General features: G+C 48.2%; 1 protein-coding gene and 1 long non-coding RNA gene across 3 annotated transcripts in view; one reads left to right on the top strand and one right to left on the bottom strand.

Moving 5' to 3' along the window:
- Positions 1-22528, top strand: part of LOC141418212 (uncharacterized) — a 57051-nt gene that overhangs the window by 20685 nt on the left and 13838 nt on the right. The window lies entirely within an intron of this gene.
- Cplx2 (complexin 2) overlaps positions 18123-22528 on the bottom strand; it is an 80971-nt gene continuing 76565 nt past the window's right edge. For both annotated transcript variants that reach the window (XM_020171082.2, XM_020171083.2), the window contains one exon: positions 18123-22200. In XM_020171082.2, coding sequence (XP_020026671.1) covers positions 22003-22200 — 198 coding nt within the window. In that variant the 3' untranslated portion in view covers positions 18123-22002. The remainder of the gene's footprint in view (positions 22201-22528) is intronic.

Here is a 22528-nt window from a genome sequence, read left to right as displayed (position 1 = left end):
TGGCCTCTGCTTTTTCTGGGCTTCTAGAAGCCCTCTCCTTAGTGAGTTTGTACCATGTCTTGGGGCATGTGTGAGAGTGTTCAATCCTGTTTCCTAGGAGAGTGCTCCTAAACTGACAAATACTCCTTTATCCAACCTTAGGTCCTCTTGACCAAACAACCTCAGAATCCAGCCCCATGTTCCTGCTGGGATGTGCTCACCAGGTCCTGCAGCTTTTTTGGAGCCAGCCTCCATCTTTCCTTATCAGGCCCAGTATACCCATAGCTGATTTATATTGTGACTTAACCCTAGTCATTGGTTTAGTCAGTTCTTCTGTTTTCTGTTGCTTTAAGAGAATACCTGAGACTGGGTATCTTATTTAAAAAATGAGGTTTATTTTGGCCCATTGTTTCAACAGGAGGGGTTAAGGGAATATAATACAGGGGGTGAACTTGTTCAAAGTACATTTTACACATCTGTGGAATTATCATAATGAACCCCCTTTGTGATATTAATATATGCTAACATCAAGCTTGTTTTCAAAAAAATAATAACAACTTCAACATGAGTTTTGGAGGGGGGCAAACCATATTTGAACCATAGCATTGGCCTGAGGGCAGAAGGAGAAATGAGGCAGGCCTTGGCGGGAGATGTGTTGTCTTGTGAGTATAGATCTTGGCAGAGTGCAGGGCTAGCCCGTGGCAGGAAGGGGGCCCCTTCTGCAGGTTCACAGTGTTCTGAGGAATCTGGAGAGTCACCATTCTTCAGGCCCATTCAACCCCCGTGTTCCTGTCCCTTGTGCCAGAATTCCAGTCTTTTCTAAGCAGAGCCCTAACCTTAGTATTGCAGTGTGGAGTGGCACCTTCTTTGGAGCCAGGTCTGGTTTCCACTTTCTCTGCCTCCTGTCACTGCTGGATAACCATGCTGAGTGTCTTATGATCATTTCCTAGATCAATTGGGTTTCATAACAGCCACCCAACTCAATTATCTTTCTAGTTACTCCCCCGCCCCCCATGGTTCTCAAGACTATCACACCAGTTAATGAATTCTCTCTCACAAGTCTAGCATCCTTTGTCACCTGTGTGGGGTTGGCTCTCTGTGATAGGCTTCTCATTGCCAGCTGAACAGCAGGTGGCTTGGCCCCACACTCTCAACCCAGTATCTACTTTCCTGATTCACTTTCAGTGCACCTGTTACAGGCTGGGTTCCTAGGAAGCAGACTCTGCGACTGAATTCAGCATAAGGGGTATTGTCAGTCCTAGGATCAAGTACCTGGGGGAAGAACAGGGACAGAAGTAGGATTGGACAGAAGGAGGCCAAGTGCCAGAAGCAATGGCAGCTGAGCCTGTGGGAGTTCTGAAGGTGATGTGACCCTTTAACCTGTCCTGATTTGGGCAAAAGGGTCTAGCTTTTGTGCTGTCGTTGTGATGGATCAGTTCATGGACGTAATGAGCAGCCCTGGGAATAAAGTGTGCCCTTGGGCTAGGTGGCTTTCTTCTGTTGAGGGAGCCTCTGAAAGTGCTGATAGCTGAGTGCTGTCTGATGGTGGCGTGTCCCATAGCTGGGGACATAGGGCCTTTATTCTTGAAGGAGGACCTGTGTCCCCCTCATGAATTCACTTATCTACCACTCATGAATTCACTTATCTATAAAAAAGGGAGAAAATGTCTTTAGCTAGTGCCTGGCTGATTGATGAGGACTCTACAAATAGTAGCTATATCTTATAGACAACTATTTGAGGATATTTATAAGTGATAACACTTCAACTCAAAATAATTTCAGCAATGAATTTGTTTATGTAATTAGGAAGATAGCTTCAGGATCAAGGAATTCAAAGGATGCCAATTAGGGATGGGTCTCCATCTCTCTCTCCCTATCTCCTTTTCCCTCTTTGTCTCTCTTTCCCTCTCCCTCTCCACATATGCACTTGTCTCTCCACCTCTCAGACCCCTGAATTGGCCTTATTTCAGGTAGAATCTCCCCTTAAGGAGCTAAATGTACCCACAGGATCTCTAGGTCCATGCCCCACCAGTTCAGCAACTCTGTCAGAAGGAGTTGGTGGAAATCCCAGTGATTACTAGCACTCAGATAAATCCCAGGGGAAGATACTTACTGGGCCAGGTCTGGGTCATATGCCCATCCCTAGGCCTGGGGTGGGGGATGAGTTCTGCTTTTTTGGGAAGTTGGAGAGAAGAGGATTTCCCAAAGGGAAACTGAGATTCTGTGAACAAAACCAAGGAGAGAAAATGCTGATAAAAAAGACATCTGCTCCTTCCCCAACTTGGGAGACCTTTGCCATTCCATCTAGAGGTGAAAGGGTATCAGATTGGTTTTGGCAAGAGTGACAGTACATAGCACCTCGTGTGAGGCCCAGTGCACCGTATTTTAAGTCATACTTCTTGGCAGATAAGATAATCTGGTTGGGAGGTGGTGGTTGCCCTGGAAACATAGGTTTCTATGCACAAAAGGTCAGGGACCCCTAAGGGCTGGCTTGCCTTTCTGACTTTTCCTGGGGCAAAAACTCCAGGGTTTTGATCTGGCTTAAAACCCTATTCCTCTTTTGGCTTCAGCTGTTGATTTTTTGAAGGTTCGTCACTTGGCACAGGAATCCTGAACACTCAATTTCTTCAATGACCTCTTGGCAACAGATCTTTTGCTCAGTCAGCCTGGGGAGTTAATCCTTGTTCCTGGTCCTGAGACAGAGTCTGGGTGGATGAGAGGTCAGAGCTGACTCCAATTTGTGTCTAGATCATTCTCTTTTCACTTGTGCATCCACTCAGCATATAATTATTAGCATCTGTTTTGCTAGCCCCAGAGCTGGGTCTCTCCCAGTGAGGAACAGGGTGTCCAAGGACTAGACCACGTTGTGGACCAGGGCATCAGGGGAGCTGGATGGTTGAGAAGCAGTGTTATAGTTTGGGTGTGATTTGTCCCCTCAGATTCATGTTTGGAGGCTGGGTCCCCAGCTGTGGGGTGATGGGGCCTTTGAGAGGTGAGACCTAGTGAGGTCATTACTGGCCCCTACCTTCATTCCTACTTCTCGTCTCACCATGTGAGTTCTCCTTCTTATGTGTACTCTCACCACTATGATGCCTGCTGCCACCATATAACTCAGCCAAAGGAGTGCTCACCACAGGCTAAGTTGATGGAGCTGACCAACCTTGGCCTTTCAGCCTTCAAACTGTGAGCTAAATAAATCTCTCCTCCTTATAAAATTTCCAGCCTTGTGTATTTCATTATAGCAATGGAAAATCAGGGAGCCAGGCTGGCCTCAGCCAGCAGCCTCTGAGCCTTTCTGGCCCTCAGGTATGCTCTCTTTGGCCTGCCAATAGTAAAAAAAAATTATTTACATTAGGATTACTGTGCTAGTTCATAAAATCTACTATGATACTAATTGCAAGGTGGGCCTCTATCTTACCATAAGAAAAAAATATCTCAAAAATTCTAACATGCCACAATTGTAGGATTAGCCCCCATTTCAGTGATGTTAATATGTAAAATATGTGCTGTTTGCTTAGTGTTGGTAAAATGCAATAAGTGCCAACATTAAAAAACTGGAGAAAATAATATGAAGCTTCCTCAAGAAATTAAAAATAGAATTTCCAAAGCTGGGCGCCAGTGGCTTACGCCTGTAATCCTAGCTATTCAGGACGCAGAGATCAGGAGGATCACAGTTCGAAGCCAGCCTGAGCAGATAGCTCATAAAACCCTATCTTGAAAAAAACCCATCACAAAAAAGAGATGGTGGAGTGGCCCAAGGTGTAGGCCCCGAGTTCAAACCCCAGTACCACATACACACAAAGAATCGAATTTCCATATGATGAAGCTTCTGGGTATAGACCCAAAAGGAATTGAATCAGGCGTGGTGGCACATCTGTGATCCCAGCACTCGGGAGGCCAGGCTGGGCTACATAGTGAGTTCAAGGCCAGCTACATAGTGAGACCATGTGTTAAAAAATGACCCAAAAAAACTGAAAGCAGGGACTTGAAGATACGTCTGTACATCAGTGTTCTCAGTAGCTTTATTCACAATAATTAAAACAGGGAAGCAAATCAAGTGCCCATTGATGAGTGGATAAGCAAAATGTGGTCTGTATATATACTGGAATGTTATTCAGCCTTAAAAAGGAAGGAAATTTTGATACATGCTACCACTTGGATGAAACTTGAGAACACTATTATGCTCAGTAAAATAAGCCAGTTAAACACAAGACCAGTGTCGTCTGATTCCACTTATATAAGGTAGTTAGAATAGTCAAACTCATAGAGACAGAAAGTAGATTGCTAGGATTAGGGAAGAGAGAATGGGGAGTTGCTATTAAATGGATTCAGAACTTTTTTTTTTTGGTAGTACTGGGGTTTCAACTCAGGGCCTCATGCTCACTAGGCAAGTGCTCAACTACTTGACCCAGTCAACAGCCCTTTTTTTTTGTTGGGTACTTTCAAGATAGGGTTTTGTGAACTATTTGTCTGGGCTGGTTTCAAACCTTGATCCTCCTGATCTCTGCCTCCTGAGTAGCTAGGATTACAGGTGTGAGTCACTGGTGCCCAGCTCAGAGCTTCAGTTTTGCAAGATGAAAAGGGTTCTAGAGACAGATGGTGGTGATAGTTACACAACAATGCAGTCTAACCCACAAAACTGTTCACTTAAAAATGGCTCAGATTATCTTGTGTGTATTTACCATAATAAAAAGATAATAAATAGAAAAGCATAAAAAAGTTCAGTTATTTCACACTGCTTTGTGGTTTCTTCTGAATAATTGCCAACTCTAGCAAGACAGGATCTACATCTTTGCACAATAACAGTCAGCTGGAACGAGAAGGGACTTACCACTCTTGTTATTTAAAATTTAATTTGTTTATTTTAAATAAATAATACACTTTTAGGGTTCAACAATCAAAACAATACAAAACAGTATAGAATAGAAAATCTAACTCCCACACTTGCTGCCACCCACTGTGCTCAACCCCCTACCACAGATAAACCCCTGCATGAGTTTCTTGGGTGTCCTCCCAGAGTTTTTATGCAGATACAAACAAGTATGAATAGTATTCCATCCCACTCTCATTCATTTATAATAGGTTCTGTCTTTGCTTCGATCACTTAATGATGTGTCTAGCAGATATTTCCAAAGCTGGGGACAGAGCTCAAGTTCTCCATGAGCTGGAGCTTCCCCTCCATGCACTTTCTTCTCTGTAGAGCAGGGGGTTCTGGGGACGCTACAGTGCAGCCTCTCAGGGAATACTGGGACTTATGGGTGGTACAAAGTAGTCTGAAGGTGAGGATGAATAGGAGGTCTTTTTGGGCTTTTCTTGGGTGTCAGAATGTGCAAGGATGCTTCAGTCTGTTATAAAGGCTCTCAGGTGAGTGGATCAAGATGCAGAGCTTGCTCCAGAGTTCATCATCTCATGGGGGAGAGAAAACAAAGCAAAATGAGCAACCATTAAGACTAGAGTGGAAGGTATGATGTTGGGTAAATTAATTCAACTTCTTGAGCCTTTGATGTCTCATTTCCAAGACAAGGGATACTTTGCCCCCATCCTTTAGGATCATAGTGCAGATAAATGCAGTAGCACAGCGCCTGACAAACAGTAAGCACTAAACATGCACACATGGCTCCCTACTTAAGGATGGTTCGACTTAAGAATTTTTGACATTACGATAGAGTGAAGGCAGAACCCATCCAGCAGGAGTTTGGGTCTTTTTCCAGACTAATGACGTGTGTCAGGATCTTCTCCTGATGCTGGGTGGCAGTGAGCCTCAGCTCCTGGCCGGCCATGATAGCATGAGGCAAACAAATGGTCCTCTACAGTGCACTATGGGCTAAGTGTGTTAAATGCAGTGTTGACTGAATCATATGGATTTCCCTGGGCATAACCTCATTGTACATGGAGGAGAACAGGTGGAGAGAATAAGGCTGCTTAGGGGTTTTGACGGTTAAGTGGAAGTATGCAAGGAGAAGTGGGAGTAATGCATTCCTGTCTGTGAAGGAAATAGTGTGGGGTCCCTTGGCTTGCTTGTAGATATTAGCCCTATTTCAAAGATGATACAGCTGAATCTCATATAGATGTGACCTGCCCAACGTGAAGCACGCAAGAATGCAGAGCTGTGACCCACACCCTGTTCTGACTCTTTTCAGAGGTCAATGCTCACCTCAAAATGTGAGTGCGTCTGCTCCTGACATTCACCATGTGCTGCTGGAGGGTTCTGATTGGGTAGCTATGGAATGTGAAGGGGTCATGACCTCTGAATGGGGAGAGAAGATCTTGTGATGATTAGAGGCCCAAACAGGAGCCTAGTGCAGTGACTCACATCTGTAATCCTAGCTACTCAGGAAGCTGAGATTGGGAGGATGGAGGTTTGAGGGTAGCCCAGGCAAAAAGTTAGCAAGACTTCATCTCAACTAATAAGAAGCTGGGTATGGTCGTGTATACCTGTCACCCCAGTTATGCGGGAAGCATAAATAAGAGGATGGTGATCCTGGCCAGTCTGGACATTAACACAAGACCCTATTGGAAAAATAACTAAAGCAAAAAGGGCTGGAGGCATGGCTCAAGTTGCCTGCCTAGCAAGCACAAGGCCCTGACTTCAAACTCCAGTACCAACAAAACCAAACCTAAACAAGTAACTGTTACCATTGTTGAACTCTGCTTTCCTGTGTGAGCTTCAGGAGGCTCCAGATCCTCATTTGGCCAGTTTAGCTACTAGAGAAGAAAGAAGGAACCTCTTCCCCCATAGTTTTAGCTAAAATCTTAGACATCTTGTTGGTAATGCCTGGGTCACATGACCGTCCATGGACAATCACTATGGCTGAGGGAAAGTGGTCCTCTCATTGATCAGATCACGTGACCATGCCTGAACCAGTGATGTGGTTAAGGGCAGGTGGTCCTTTCCTGGGTCATACCTGGGTTACATAACCATTCTGGAGCCAGAGGGAGTAAAAATGACATAGGCTGAAAGTGGAGGAGAGGTAGTCCCCCAAAATAATATTGGGGTCCTACACCTAAAGAAGGGGAGTGGATGGGGAACAAACACAGTATGCGTTCCTCACAACAGGCCAGAGGAGCCTATACCTTGGTCTGTGGGAGACAGACCTGTCCAGTAGTCTTCTGTGTCCCTGGGCAAAGCAAAGCACAGGACACCTGAGCTGGGGTGGACAGGAAAGCCCTTGGGGAGGAGGTACAGGGTATCCAGTGTGAGGAACAAGTTCACCTGGTGATTTGGTGGCTGTGATGGTGGAAAAGTGTAGCTGTGTGCAGGAATGGGGAAGGCATTCATGTCTCCTTCACACACTGTCCTGACTGCATTCGAGTAAGGAGGTGCCGTAGAAGGAACCAAGCTTCCACAATTCATGGGCCCTAACTATGAGCTCCATATCAGGAGGCCCTCCAGGGATTAGTGATGATTAAGAAGGGGAGGAAAAGAATTTTTTGAATTAGTACCAGCCTCTGGAGAGACAAAACCAGCCTAGGGAGTGCCAGAGAGGTGAGCCCAGTCCCCGTGGTATCCACTGACCCTTTGTACAGAGAAACCTGTGTTTCCAGGGCAACCACTACTTCCTGATTGGACACCTCACCTTGCCAGGGAGTGCAATTTGAAACATTCGGGTGCATAATTTATTTCGAGCATTCTGTGCACAAGGCCTGGAGTTAGGTGCTTTACATACATGACCTCTTTCTATCCTTTCTGCATGAAGGGGTATCCTCCCCATTTTACAGACAAGAGGGAAGCTGCTACAGATGTCACACACTGGGAGGTAGTGCGACCAAGTCCTCTAAATCTGTTTGATGTCCAAGCACCAGTTCTTCCAAGCTTGGGCTCCTTTGATACTAAGGGATGAATGCCCAGTGGCAACCTGATGCACCCTAGAAACGTAGCAAGTGATGGGGGGAGGGTGCTGCCAGTGTTCTGCAGCCACTTGGCAAATGTTCTGAGAACACTCAGATATGAGGCACAGGCAGAGGCTTCACCTGCTGTTCTCAGAGTGCCCTGACCTGAGTTCTCTCATCTTATGGCCTTCCCAGAGCCTGGAAATTTGGGGCTCAGATGAGCCCCTCCCCCTTTCAGGCCAAATTGCTTCAGTGGAGGGTGGGAGAATTAAGAGGGATGGGAGTAGGTGGGCACAAGGCCTCAGAGGAAGTGGGAAGCAGGGAGGCAGGTTTCATTAGCTTGACCCCAGGGGATGTGGCAACCAGTTATAAAGTGCTCCCCAGGTTAGTGAGTTTAGCAGATAAGGGATGAAAACAACTGTAGGAGTTGTGAGAGCAAATGGAGGTTGGGGCTGCCTGGACCCAGAAGCCCTTTGGTCTCATTCTGTGGGGGGAAGGACTCAGATTAGGGGTTCTCAGAAGCCGTCACTAGGTCTGAGCCCCTCCTGGTCAACATTAGAGGAAGGCAGGGAGCTGGATTGAACCTGGAGTTAGCTCCTATGGTCCCTCCAAGTTGTAACCCCACTCTGGGGTCTCCTTGACCTCCATGGCTGCTGGGCTGGGTTTTCACTGGACCCTCACCCCCCTGTCTGGTCTGTTTGTAAGAATCCTCCCAATTCTATTCTCATCTGCCATGGTGCCCCATCTCTAAGAGGGGCTCCACGAGCTCAGGCCAGGAAACCTGACTCACCCTAACTAATCTACAGGGGGCAAGCCTTGCCCAGTCCATGGGTCTGTCTCATTAGCTTTCTGCTATCTCCTTCCATTCCCTTCCCCACTGCTGTGTCCTGGCTCACACACCTTCCCTCATTCCCCAGTGGTTTTATAGTCTCAGCGTTAGTCATACTGCCTGTCCATCTCTCTCTCCTGCTTAAAATTCCAAGTGGCTGCCCTGCACCTTTGGATGAAGTCCATACTCCTTGTGCCAGCATCCTGGGGTACCTGGCCTGGCCCCTCTTGCCACCGCTGCTTCTGTATCTCCTCCTACCCTTCACTTACTCTTGCTCCAGGCTCAGTCACACCTCTGAGCCTTTGCTCATAAGTTCCCTGTGCCTGGAATGCCTTCCCTCCCCCTCCTCTTTTTGATTGTGGTGCTAGGGATCAAAGCCAGGGCCTTGCACATACTAGACAAGCGCTCTACCACTGAGCTACACCCCCAGCCCCTGTTTTTGGTTTTAAGCTTTAGCTAGAGAGTAAGCTCAGCTTCTGACTCTTTAGGAAATGCTCCCTGAATATGTCCCCCGATGTGCTTTGTAAGTTTATGTGTCTTTACTCCAGGCTGTGGTAGCATTGTGGCACTCACTGCACTGTGCTCTGTCAGGGTTGACTACAGATTTATTCCTTTCCTGTCCGTTATTGTCCCTGTCCCCCTCCCCCGCCCCCTCACTGCTGACTGTGAGAGCCTGGAGGGTCAGGGTTGGGGCTTTGTTTATCTTGCCATTCTTAGCATTTGCTTAGAGTCGGGTATATGGTTGATGCTCAGCCAGGGTTACAGGAGGGAATGAAATGAATGTTTACCCTTCTCTTGAATGCCAGTATCAGGGTTTTTCGATGTGTGTATTGGTTTTTTGTTGCTGCTATAACAAATGACCACAAACTTAGTGTTTTAAACAACACAAATTCATTCTCTTACAGTTCTGGAAGTCAGAAATCAGAACTCAATCTCACTGGGCTAATGTCGAATTGTGGGCAGGCAAGGCTGCGCCCCCTTCTGGAGACTTGCCTTTTCCAGCCCCTGGAGGTCACCTACTTTCCTTGGCTTGTGACCCTCTCTCCTTTTCAAGGCTGAGTCCTTCTCACACACTGCCATTGCACTGGATCTCTCTGCTGCCTCCCGGTTCCACTTTTAAGGACACTGGTGTTTGCACTGAGCCCATCAGCTAATCCAGGGTGATCTCCTTATTTTAAGGTCAGATGATTAGTGACCTTAATTTCATCTGCAGCCTTAACTCCTGTTTGACATGTAAGGTAACAACAGATCCCAGGAATTAGGATGTGAATATCTTCTGGGTGGAGACATTCTGCCCACCACTATGTGGAAGAAACTTAGTGAAGCAATGCGGAGAGAGGGGTGATCCTCTGTGAAACCCCAAGAGTTTTGGGAGACCAAGTGCAAAAGGAAAGTGGAGATCAGAGAGCAGGATGGAGTGATGCAGGCGAGAGGGTTTGGGGCGGAGGCAGAAAGTGCTTCAGACCTGTAAGTGACAGAAACCCAACCCAGAAGACTAACTTTAAGCACAGCATCCCCCTTATCTACCATTTTACTTGCTGTGGTTTCAGTTGCCTGTGGTCAACTGAAGTCTGAAATTCCAGCCCTCATTCACAAGTTTTAAATTGCCCACAGTTGTGAGTAGCATGGTGAAATCTCACACCATCCTGCTCCATCCTACTTGAGATGTAAATCATTCCTTTATCCAGTGTAACCATACTGTATTCACTACCCATCTGGTAGTCACTTAGTAGCTGTTTTAGTTATCAGATCAACTGTTGCATTATTGCAGTGTTAGTGTTCAAGTAAACCTCAATTGCCCTAATCACAAAAGCAGCAATGCTGGCAGTTACTATAGTATATTATTATAATCATTCTATCTTGTTATTTTTGTTAATCTCTTACTATGCCTACTTTATATTTTAAACTATCATAGGTACGTATATATAGGGGGAAAGCCATGGTATATATAGGTTCAATACTGTCTGAAGTTTCAGGTATGGGCTGGGGTCTTGGAACAAATCCCCTGTGGATGATGGCAGGCAAGAGGAATTTGTTGACTCAAGGAAGGGAGTTGAAGTTCCTCGAGGAATGGTTTGGTTGAGGTTCAGATAATGTCCCCACAATTTTTTAATTCTTTCTACTTCATCTCACAAATCTCTTTGTCTCGATTGGCTTCATCCTCAGCACGTGTGAGATGCCAACATGGCAGCAGCCACTCCTGTCTGGCAGTCCTCAGGTTTAATTGCACTGGGGAGGAGGAACTTCTGGTCTCTGCCTTGCCTCTCCTCAACCAATCACAGGACCTGGGGAACACTGGATACTGAGTGGACTGGGTTACATCCAAATCCTGGGTGGACAGTAAGGAAGGGTGGTTCCCAGAGGAAACTCTGGGTCCTGCTTACTGGTTGTGTGATGCTTCCTACTCTGTCTGTGGGATGATGGAATTGAAGGAGACCTGGATTGCGTCTAGGGCTGCTGCTGCTTTGCTGTATGACGTTGAACAAATTACTTATTAACTTCTCTGGGTCCAGCTGTAAAAAACGAGGGGGTGGAACTGAATGCTCTCTAAGGGACCTTCCAGCTCCTGCAACCTTGCCACTTGGAGGCTTCTTCTTCCATCTGCTTAGCCCATCTGTCTTTTTGTGGCTGTAGAAACTTGTAGTAGAAGTCCTTAGAAAACCCAGTGGATTTTCTGTAGGGCAAGTTGTAGGAAGGGGAGCTGAGTTTAGAATCTGCCACAGGGCTGGGGAGGCTTTGCTTTCTGTGTGAAATGCTGGGGGAGGTGGGTTTCTGGCCAGGAGCTATCCTGACCAGGGCTCTGTTTATGGTGAGAATTAAGCCCTGTGCTTGGGGTCAAGGCTTATTGTGTGGCCAGATTTGGGGAAGCATATCAGTTGGGGAAGCATTCAGCCATTGTGACTGAATAGAAGATTCAGTCTGGATCTGGGTGGGAGTGGGATCAGAACTTGATCAGCACTAAGTAGGACTGATCTATGGGTGACTCAGATGTCACACAAAAGTGGCTTTGGCCACATGTGACTTCTCGAGCACTTACTATCATTTAATATCTGATGCACTTTACTTATTCCTTTGCTTCTTGTCTGCCCTCTTTGACTAGAATGCCAACCCCATGCAGGCAGTGACTTTGTCTCCATGGTACTTCCAGGTCTATTATAGGGCTTGGGACTGTTCTTTTATAGGTGTTCAATAAATCACAATGGAGTAATTAAGTGAATAATGCAGAGGTGTGTGCATTCAGGGGTAGCCAGGGTGCTGTGCATTTTGGCTAGCAGTTCCCAAACTTTTGCCAGTTAAAACCACTCAGAGAGCTCTTAAAAATTCCAGTGTTTGGACTGCAGGTGTGGCTCAAGTGGTAGAGCACTTCTTTGCAAGTGTAAAACCCTAAGTTCAAATCTCAGGTACCACCAAAAAAACCAAAACCCATTACTTAAAAAATCCCAGGGCTCAGGCTGTATCCTATATCAATTAAATCTCAGTGTTGGGAGGATAGAGTCAAACATCTGTTTTTTTTTTTTTTTAAGATTTCACCAGGTTAATTCCACTGTGCTGCAAAGTTTGAGAGCCAGTGCATAGAGTGTAGTCACGTGCTGCCTCAGAGGATGCCCATGGAGGCCCACACACATACAGCAGGAAGGAGTGGGGCTAGAGATAGAGCTGCTATGGGGTGGTAGGATGGAGACTTTTTGTCCTAGATCTCCATCACATTCTCTGGACACCCGCCATGGAGCTGATTACTTTGCTATCACAGAATGGATTTTGGCTGCTAGTCAAGAAGATCTCTTGCTTCCCAGCTAAATGATGGCAAATCAATTTGAGGTCTCTGCTGGAGCTGCTGATTAGGATGGCAGCCAGGGAGCCGCTGACTGTCAGAGCCAAGGCAAGGCTTGCCTAGGCCTTTGCGAAGATGTAGCAGGCAGGAGCTGGGGGCCACCTTGGAGATCCAAGAGCCCAGCCTTCTCTTGGAGTGCAGGGGAAGCCTTGATGGATTGCTATTTAGGTTTGAGGGTACAATCTCCATTTATTTAGAGTGGTAGTATTAATAGTCTTAGTTATCATTTATTGAGAACTTGCTATGTGCCAGGCATCTTAATGCATTCTTTTGATAACTGGGCATTGAAAAAGTGATCTTCTGATCACTTTTTATGGTAAAATATAGTGCTCAAGGTCAAATGGCTTCAAAGGTCCAAGCCAGGCTTAGAACCAGGTCTGTCTGGGAACAATGCTTGCATGTCCAGACTGTAAGATCTCAGGAGCTTGTCAGAGTCAAGTCTGAAAGGCAGTGCCTAGCCTGGGGTATGATGATGGGAAGAGATGGCTAAGGGCAGGAAGTAATGAGGAAATCTTTGCTGAATGGCTGGTTCATTGAAGGGGTGTTTACTGATTAGGCCCTGATGAAAGAGATGCAAGTGGGATGAGATGCTGAGATATGCATTGTGAGGTAGGCCAATGTCCATGAAAGCCCCAGTCCCTAACAATCTTCCCTTCTAGGATTCATGCTCTGTACAGTCTTCCTCTCTGAACCAGGGCTCATGCCAGTGACCCGTGGAGTACTGCAGGTGTGATGATGTGTGGCTTCTGAAGCTAGGGCACCAAAGACATTGCAGCTTTTACCTTGCTCTCTTGGATGATTCATTCTAGAAGTTCCACAAGAGGCTTCCCTGGAAAGGAAGCTCCCTACTGATGGCCAGCACCAACTGCCAGTGATGTGACTGAGCTGCCTCGGAGGTACAACCTCCCCAGCTCAGCTGAACCTTCAGATGAGACAGCAGCCAGCAACTTCATGATAGATCCCAATCTAGGACTGTCCAGTGAAGCCACACAGAGTTCCTGACCCACAGGCATGATGAAAGAAACATGAATGTTTGCTACTTGAGGTCACTACATTTTGGGGTGATTTGTTATACAGTGTCAGATATTGCTAAGTCTCTTCTGAGCTGAAGATTCAAGAGGGCTTCTGGAAGGAGACAACAACTCCCTTGTGTTCCTAACTCCCTTGTGACCCTTGCTTCTCAGCTTGTCTTGTGCTATAGTGAAAAGTCATGGGATAGATTTGTTTTTAAATCTGGGCTCCCCAGTTTACTATTTGGATTATGGGATGATTAAAAAAAAAAAAAAGAATTCTTCTCCTCTCCTTTTCGTTTCTTCTCTTGTCTTTAGTCCTCATTTTCTTCACCACTCTTGCCATAGTAATAATAGTAATATTCAGTAACAATGTCTGTTAATTTTTTTTGGCAGTACTGGGGTTTGAAATCAGGATCTTGTGCTTGCTAGGCAGGTGCTCTACCACTTGAGCTACTTCACCAGTCCTTTTTTGTGTTGAGTATTTTTGAGATAAGGTCTCTCAAATTATTTGCCTGGGCTGGCTTTAAAACTTGATCCTCTCTATCTCTGCCTCCATAGTAGCTAAGATTATAGGCATGAGCCACTGGTGCCTGGAGACAGTTAATTTTTAAGTATAGCTATTGCTAGGCATTGTAATAGGAAATCTACAGTCATTATTTTATTTAATTCCCTCAGTGACCTTGGTGGTGGAGGTAGGGGTTAGATATTATTATACTGTTTTTTTGATGGTACTGGGATTTGAACTCAGGGTTTCATGCTTGCTAGGCAGGTGCTGTACCACTTGAGCCACTCTGCCAGCCCTTTTTTGTGTTAGGTATTTTCCAGATAGAGTCTGATGTATTTGCCTGGGCTGGCTTAGAACCATGATCCTCCTGATCTCTGCCTTCTGAGTAGCTAGGATTGCAGGTGTGAGCCACCAGCACCTGGCTACTTATTTTTAATAAATAAGAAAAACAAGGCCCAGAGGAGTTGAGTCAGTGGCTCAAGACTAGGTGGAAAGAATCAGGATTCAAATCCAGTTTGTCTGAGTTCAAAATCAGTGCTCCTTCCCATTATGTGCTTCTACTTCCAAGCCTTGCTTTCCCATGTGTAAAATGGGGATAGTACTAAACTCAGATTCCTGTCAGAATGAGGAGAGGTGGAGCCTTTAAGGCAATTAGCTCTGTGTATGGCAAGTAGCAGGTGCACAGTGAGTGGGGCTCCTTCCCCTTCCCTGCCCTTATGCATATTAATATGGGCTGTCTTGACCCTCATGTAGACAGTCATGCCAAGTGCCTATTACAATGACAGCAGCAGAAAGTTGATGTGACCAAGGGCTGCAGATTCCCAGACCTGCTCCAGGACAGGGTGGATGCCCTGGGCCTGGAGTCCAAGGAGAAGGTAACATCAGATCTGATGCTACCTACAGAGCCTGAACCATGCCAGCTCTATGCTTGGGGCTGGGAAGTGCTCTGCTTGAGCTCATACAGAGAGGAAGGACTGAAGTCTGCATTTATTCCTAGGTCGGTGCCCATAGAGTGACTGGGTGTGTAGAGATGTCTCCAGCTGGAGGATCCCAGATGAGAAAACATTGTCCTCAGGGGATATGGAATCATCTCTCAGATCAGGCGAGAAACTCCAATTAATTACAAGTACTATAAGTGAGTGGTCTGGAAGCAAGTTTTGCAGACAATTAGGGAGATGGTGGAGGAGGGTTCATTAACCCCCTGCCTCCTGGCAGCTTTGATTTAGGAAAAAAAAGGGAACTTTCCTACTGGGGAATGCTCCATTTTGGGGCTAACCCATGCAAAATTCTGCCTCTGCTTTTCTGGGGTAAGCCAGCACAGAGCACAGACTACACACCAGACCCTGCCCAGGTGCCTCAAACTGAAAGGTTCCAAACTCATGATCTCACCTATGTTCCAGATCGTGGAGACACAGGCATTGGCCTATACTCTTCTGTCCTCCATGCTCCCCACACCCAACCCTGCCAGTTTGCCGTCCTCTGAATCCCTCCAATCTGCCTGTTTCGCCCCATCTCGTTTGGAGATGGAGGTCAGGCTGCTCCATCTCCAATCTTGGCATTGCACTAGCCCTGGGCTCTGGGCTTCCCAGCTTACTCTCAGTTCATCCTCTTCACAGCCCGAAATGATACTTCTCAATCTGCACGTTTGGTCATGTCACAGGTCTGCTCAGTGCTCTTCAGTGTCTTCCCAGGGCCTGCAGGTAGAGCCCAAACTCCATCACCTGGCAGCCTTGTTGACAGCCCCCACCCCTGACTCTCAGCCTTCCTGAAACTTCAGTAAGTTCATGCAGACACTCCTCAATGCTCACCACCTGGATCGAGCTACTTTTGTCTCTCCATGCCTCTGTTCTTCCAACCCCTAGGCCTGGAGTGCCCTCTTCCACCAGGTTGACTCCTTTTCATTTAAGACTCATCTCAGGTGTTGCATCCTCCTGGGAACCTTCACCAAGTACCCCAGGTTCCCTGTGTCACTGCACACGATGTGGTGGGCAATTGGTTTGTTTTTCTACCTTTCTTCTCCATTTCCAAGTAGGTTCCTGGAAGGAGGGGTATGTGTGATTGGTATTCTTGTTATCTAATATAGTGCCAAGGACATGGTAGAAGCTCAGAGTAGTTAACTGAGAGGATTAAGATTCTAAGGAGAGGACTTAAGGACCAAAACCAAAAGGGTACTTGTTTTTATCCGCTAGGGCACAGGGTACATTGGGATCCAACAAATGGAAAGGAGAGGGGAGGGGAGGAGCATCCAAGTGTCTGGACTGGGTTGTTTACTGTCAGGGACGTGGGTTGCAGGAGGACAGTGTCTGGAGTGCCTAGGAGAGCACACAGATGGACTTCTAGGGAATTCTGATGTCCTTGTGTTCTTTCCAGTCTTCAGCCTTTGAGGGCCCCTGGAGGCCAGTCTGTGGCTCCTGGAGTGCCTTGTAGAAGCCCTGGGAGAGCCCACCATTGGCACTGCCCCATGCTGAGACACTTTCTCTACCACCTGGGACCCTGTGACTATAGAGGTTTGGGGGTTGTGTCTCCTCTGAGGCCCTACTCAACTCCAGCACCTTGTAGGGAAGGGAGACTTCTGGCTCATTCTTTGTGGTGGGTAGCTTCTAGGACTCCCAATGATTCCCCCATCCTGGTATTCCCACCCTTGTGTATTTCCCTCCCTGTAAGTATGGGCAGGACCTGTGACTTGCTGCTAACCAGCACCATATGGTGAAGATCATGGGTTGCCCTTCTGCAGTTGGGTGGTTTAACATTGTTGCTTCCGTCTTGCTAGTCACTTTTTCTAGAGCCATCTTGGCTCACACATTTAGATGATGTAAGCTGCCCTGTTGCATACTGCTCCAACAGAGGGGCCCCACACAACACATGAAGGAACAGAGGACAGTCTCCAGTTAACAGTCAGCAAGCAACAGAGGCCTTTAATCCAAATGAAACTGAATCTTGCCAGCAACTGTGTGAGCTTGAACGTGATGCTTGCCCAGCTGAGCGTTCCAATAGGACCCCATCCCTGGCCTGCACCTTAACTGCAGCCTCATGAAGACCCTGGAGCAGAGGACCCAGCTAAGCTTGTGCCTAGACTCCTGCCCCACAGAAACCATGGGATAATAAATATGTGCTGCCTTTATAGAGCTCTCAAGTTTGGAAGGGAAGTATGGGCAGAAGCTAAAGAGTGCCACTCACTGAGTGGTTGGCCCTCAGAGATAAGAGTTCATGCAGGGTCCCATTTACTACTCCCAACAACTGCGGAGATCAGAGCAATTATTACTTACCGTCCTGTTTCACTTGCTAGCAAACACTTAGGGGGTAAAGTGGCTTGCTCAAGATCACTGTGCTGCGTGACAGAGCTGTCTATATACCCAGCACTGTTGTGTCATTCAAACTGTGATGCTGTGCGTTGTGTGGATGCAGCAACAGATCTCTGCTATGGTCAGGGGACAGGGGACTGGAGCAGGGCAGGCACCAAGGAGAGGAAGGGTCCATCTCTCCAGGCAGAGGGGATGAATTATGTGTGGGGACTAGGGACACTTGGAGCATCCAAGTGGTTGTGGGTTTGACCTGGCAGGTTGGTATCATATCACACAGGTCACTTTGATTATTTGGATAGGATCCTATAGGCAGATGTCATCCTACAAACCATTGGATGGTATTGGGCAGGGGGTGGCATGGTGAAGTTTGCATTTTAGATGAATATTCTAGGTGGGGCTGCCCTCTTGGTGTGTCCCCAGCCTCCTGCACACAGCATGGTAAAGAGTAGATGCTCCCCCCATGTTTGTAGAATGAATGATCCATCATAGACCTTTGTCCACTCGTGTGACTTTGTGGTATTCTCAGTCCATCACACCCTGAGGAGCTTGAGGGGAGCATGGTCAGAGATGGGACGTGGAGCTCAGCCTCACTTCCTGACCTCTGGGACTGCAGAGCTAACACAGGAAGGTAAGGCAATCCTGGAACTCTGGGGCTGGCCCCAACTCTGGCCTTGGTTGATTTCCACAGTGTCCTGGCTAGAAGCTGGGGCAAAACAGAAGATACTCCGAGGCCTCGTGAGCTGTGTGCATTGCCTCCCCTCCCCAGGAAGGTGGTACCCCCTTCATAGCCTGGTGATGCCGGTGGATAGAAGAGGACAGACAGATGGAGAACTGCTGTACAAGGTCTTTTTTCTTTGTTGTCATGGTTGGTTTTGTACATTTTAGCATTTGCATCATACAAAGGGGGGAGCAACAGCCATGGCTTTTGGTCAGGTTCAGGGGGGCATGAGGGTGTAGCTCTCCCCTCCCCCCAGGCACTGACACATTTAAAGGAAGCAGAGCAACAGGGACACAGCACAAATGTGGGAAAGGGGTTCCCCTGTGTAAGCAGGATGGTCCATCTCACCTGGGCCTCATTGAGATGCCACCTCAGGGCCAGCAAAAGTGCCTCCATTCTCTCCCAAGTGAAGAAGGTGAGCAACAGGAGAGGGGACTGGGGCAGGGGACATGTCCTCAGACCTAGATGACACCCCTCACTGGAGCCAGTCTAAACCCAGCCTCCCATGCAGTCGGGAGCCTGCAGAGCCCTAGAAAGCTGGAATAGTGGGGCTGTGATGTGAACTGGGTGCTGGGGACTCTTGGAGCTGGGGAGTCCCCCCATTTTACTCTAGCTGCTTTGCCCACCAGCTGCCCAACCTGTGAGGGGCTCTGAGCTGCAATACTTATGTCTCTCTCTCGCATTTTCTCACTTTCTCTTTCTCTCTCACTCCTGGAACTGCCTCTCGACTCCCCACTTTCATTGAAGGAGTACACCATGAAGCTGTGCACCATGACACACGTTCTGTGGGCACTTCTGGACCCAGAGTGGAAGATGTCCACTTTGGAAATCCTGGCTTCTCCTAAGGGTCCAGTATAGAGAGAAATAGAAGCCCTCTTCTTTCTCTCTGGCAGTGAATCCCAGGGGAGGAGCCTGGTGGCCTTCCCGGAAGACAACTTGTGCTCATGTGAGTGGTACATGCTCCCTTCTGCCTAATTCTGTCTAGAGCCACCTACCAGTGACTGCTCCTCCTTATTCTCCTTTGTGGATCATGTGTGTGTGTGAATTCTGGGGCCCTGGCCCCACTCAGTGTGTCACAGGCACACTGCTTCATTTCTGTGTGACATGACTGTCTTTCCCCATCCCATCCGGTAGATCACACACATGGCCTGCCCCAGGAGCATCATGGGGATATCCTTATCTTGCTGTAGCATCTCATGTGCATTTGTTCCCCTCATGTGTGTGTTGTACACAAACCTCCTCTTAGGGACACCCATTGGCTTCTTCCCACAGTCAGGTCTGTGTCAAGAAATGACAGTCATTGTATCCATCTGGACCTGACAGTGTGGAGCCAGGCAGGTACGTGCCAGGCAGAAATTCTCCCCTTGCCCTGCCTCCAGAAGACCTCAAGTCCTATTGCCCTGGAAGTAGAATGGAGGAGCCTGGGAGGTGCACCCAGACTAAGCCAGCCCAGCCTGGAGGGCACAGGTGGGGCGGAAAAGCCCTAAGCCCACTCCAGGGATCCAGAGGAGCTGTGGAGGCCACCAGGGACACTCAATCTGAGGGTCTGGGGTCCCTCAGGCCCACCTGGGATATCGTGTATGGCTGGACTCCCCTGGTTGTCTATAGCTCCCTGGGCCTTGACTTGACTTACCCATCTAGTACTCTGTGTCCTGGCATCACCTTTGAGGTCTGAGGGTCCCTGCCAAGGTGGAGACCTCTTTTAGCACTGGTATCCACCTCTGTGTGCAAGTCGGACTCACACACAAGGTCTAGGGAGGCCTGGGACCCCCGGACTGGGCCCTGTCTGTCTCTGGCCCAGGACCCCAGGACTCTTGAGAATGACCATCCTGCTCAGAATAAAAGACACAAACAGACAAGCAGACAACAGGGGTGCGAGGTGGCTCCCCATCACAAACAGAGGCACAGACAAAGACACTGGCCCCCTAAGGGACCTGACACCAGAGGCACAGGGGAGGGGTGGGGGAGGAGGGTAAGTCCCAGGTGCTGGAGCTGCTGAGGCCCAGCTCCCCAGAGAAGGGGCAGACCAGGGGACTTTTCTGGTTCCCTAAACATATGGATTGTTTTGTCTCATCTTTAAAGTATTGCAGTCTAACTGATATGGCTTTAACTATTGGAAACGGACAGAGAAGACACCTGTCTGTCTCTGAAATAAAAGCATAAATCCACTAAAATGGAAAACCCACAGATGCAAAGTGGGGCCGGTGGGACAAGGGCTTCAGGGGCAGGCAAGTCGCCCCCTCCCTGGCCCCTGCTTTGGGGATAGACCCTGGTTGGGGCCTAGCATGGCTTCCTGGGGCACTGCCTGGGTCTGTCTCAGTGGAAATCTGAGGACCTCAGGCAGAAACCCCCCAAGGGCGAGAGGATTCTAGGCCAAGGACAAAGTCTCCTATTGAGTGTGGCAACCTGTGACCAGTGGTCTTAGGGCTGAGAGGGGCATCTTACTCAACTTCTCTCTGTCTAAGGGCACATCCATGCACACAGCTACCTTTTTAGACCTCCCACACGTGAATACCACAGTCTTGGTACATCTGACAGTTTCTCTCAAACACACACTTTTATGATATCTAACACGTACCCATTACTCCTGACACATGCCATTTTAAAAACACATGCATATACACACTAACACACCCGAGATGGTTAGCACACACTTAGGACACAATCACCTACACCATCTCAAACAAACACCCATACTCAAGGTTGCCTCATGGAATCTGTAACACAGCTATGATGACTAACATACATACATGTAATCTCAAGACACACCACACTCTAACCATACATAGATGGAAAAAAATCTCTGGGCATACAGTTGCTGACACAGCCTCTGCTACACACCACCATGCATGCATGGAGTCACACTTTCTTCTTTCATTTTCTCCAACCCTGCCACCCCATTCTTATGCAACTGACAGAGCAGGAAGCCTTGACAATCTGGGGTATGGGGACAAATGCCAGTCCCATACGTCCCAGAGGAGTATTTGTTCTTGGCCAATGGGATGAATAAACAGATGCCTCCTGTCAAGTGGGAATTGACTTCTCCCCAACAGCTCGGGGCTTTGACCAGGAAGGGTCCTCCTGGGGACCATGGGGCCTTGGAAGCACATGGACAGGAAAGGGTGGAGGAGAGGGGTGGATAGGAATGGGGGCAGTTTGGCTGCACCAATGGGGGAGGTCCCATGGTGTAGACCATCACTGCCCGATGGCTCCAAGTGTTTTCTGGGGGCCTGGGCAGCCCCTTGGCTTGGCAATCTGGGCCTAGCCTGGCAGTAGGGTCCCAGGACCTAAGTGGGGTGAAGGCGAACAGGGGTTACCCTACCCTGGGGCTCCTCCACCGATGTGCTCAAGTCCAAAGAGGATCTATTTGGAAGGACCAGCCTGGCAGGGGTGGGTTGGGAAAGGGTGTGCTTCTGGGCTGGGTGTCACCAGGGAGAAGGAAGAGGAGTACTCCTGCCTCCTGCCCAGATCTTAGCCAGGCCAGCCTCCAGGCTCTTGGGCCAAGTCCTCATGGGACAGGCTTACCCTGACTCCCTTCTCAGAGTCAGGCCACTAAGTGTCCCTACCCTGACCTGGAGGCTGTCAGAGACCAAAGGTCAGCATGCCGGGCAGGACTGGAATGTGTCATTACTTTGGCTGGCTGGGGACAGTGGTCCTCCTGGCAGTGGGGAGCATGAAGGAATGTATGGGGGTTACCACTCTCACGTAGTATTTCAGAGGGGGACCCAGTGTGTCTTTGGCTCTGGGTTTAACACCCCCTGCTGGAGAGAAGTTGTCCTCTCTTTGCCAAGCTGCTTGGGAGTGGGGTGGGACTGGATACTCTGGGATGAAAGAAGGTGTAAGGAGTGCTGAGGGGAGGAGCCCCTGGCCAGGGAAAGGGGGCAGAGGCCAACTGAGGTTTTCCCCTTCAGAACTGAAGACTTAACTGAATAAAAAGAAAAGAAAGAACAAAAAAAATCGTAACAAGTGGAGTGGGGATGGGCAGGAAGGCCAGTTACTTCTTGAACATGTCCTGCAGTGGCCCGGGCAGGTATTTGAGCACCGTGTCCAGGATGCTCTCCTCTTCCTCCTCCTCCTCGTCCCCGCAGCCTGCAGGGATAGCCTTCTTGGGCCTGGTCAGGCTCCCCTCGCAGGGCTGTTCGAGGGCTGCCTTCTCCTCTGCCTCCTTCTCCTCCTTCTTCTTCAGCCCGTACTGGGGAGAAGGGCAGAGGAGCATGAAGTGAGGTAGGGGGCAAGGAGGGAGCTGGCTTTCTAGGTCATGTAGACTTCAGTGACATGGCTCCATAAGCCTCTGGGTCTTCGTCATAAAGTGGGGTTAAGAGTAGGTCCCTATAGTAGTTAGTGTTCTTGGTCACCAGCAGGTGATTTAATAATAGAGAAACCGTGCCTAGTGTTTCCTTTAAAAGTCATACCTGCCCATTATAACTTCTTGCTCTTTTGAAATCCCCAAAGATCTGAACACTAGAAGTCGCCCCGTATATTGGGAGCTACATTTTGGTGAACCAAATGGAAGACTATTT

The sequence above is a fragment of the Castor canadensis genome, chromosome 16 (assembly GCF_047511655.1).
Source record: "Castor canadensis chromosome 16, mCasCan1.hap1v2, whole genome shotgun sequence".
Lineage (NCBI taxonomy): Eukaryota > Metazoa > Chordata > Mammalia > Rodentia > Castoridae > Castor > Castor canadensis.
The sequence above is the reverse complement of the archived record's forward strand: the minus strand, read 5'-3'. Positions and strand labels throughout refer to the sequence as shown.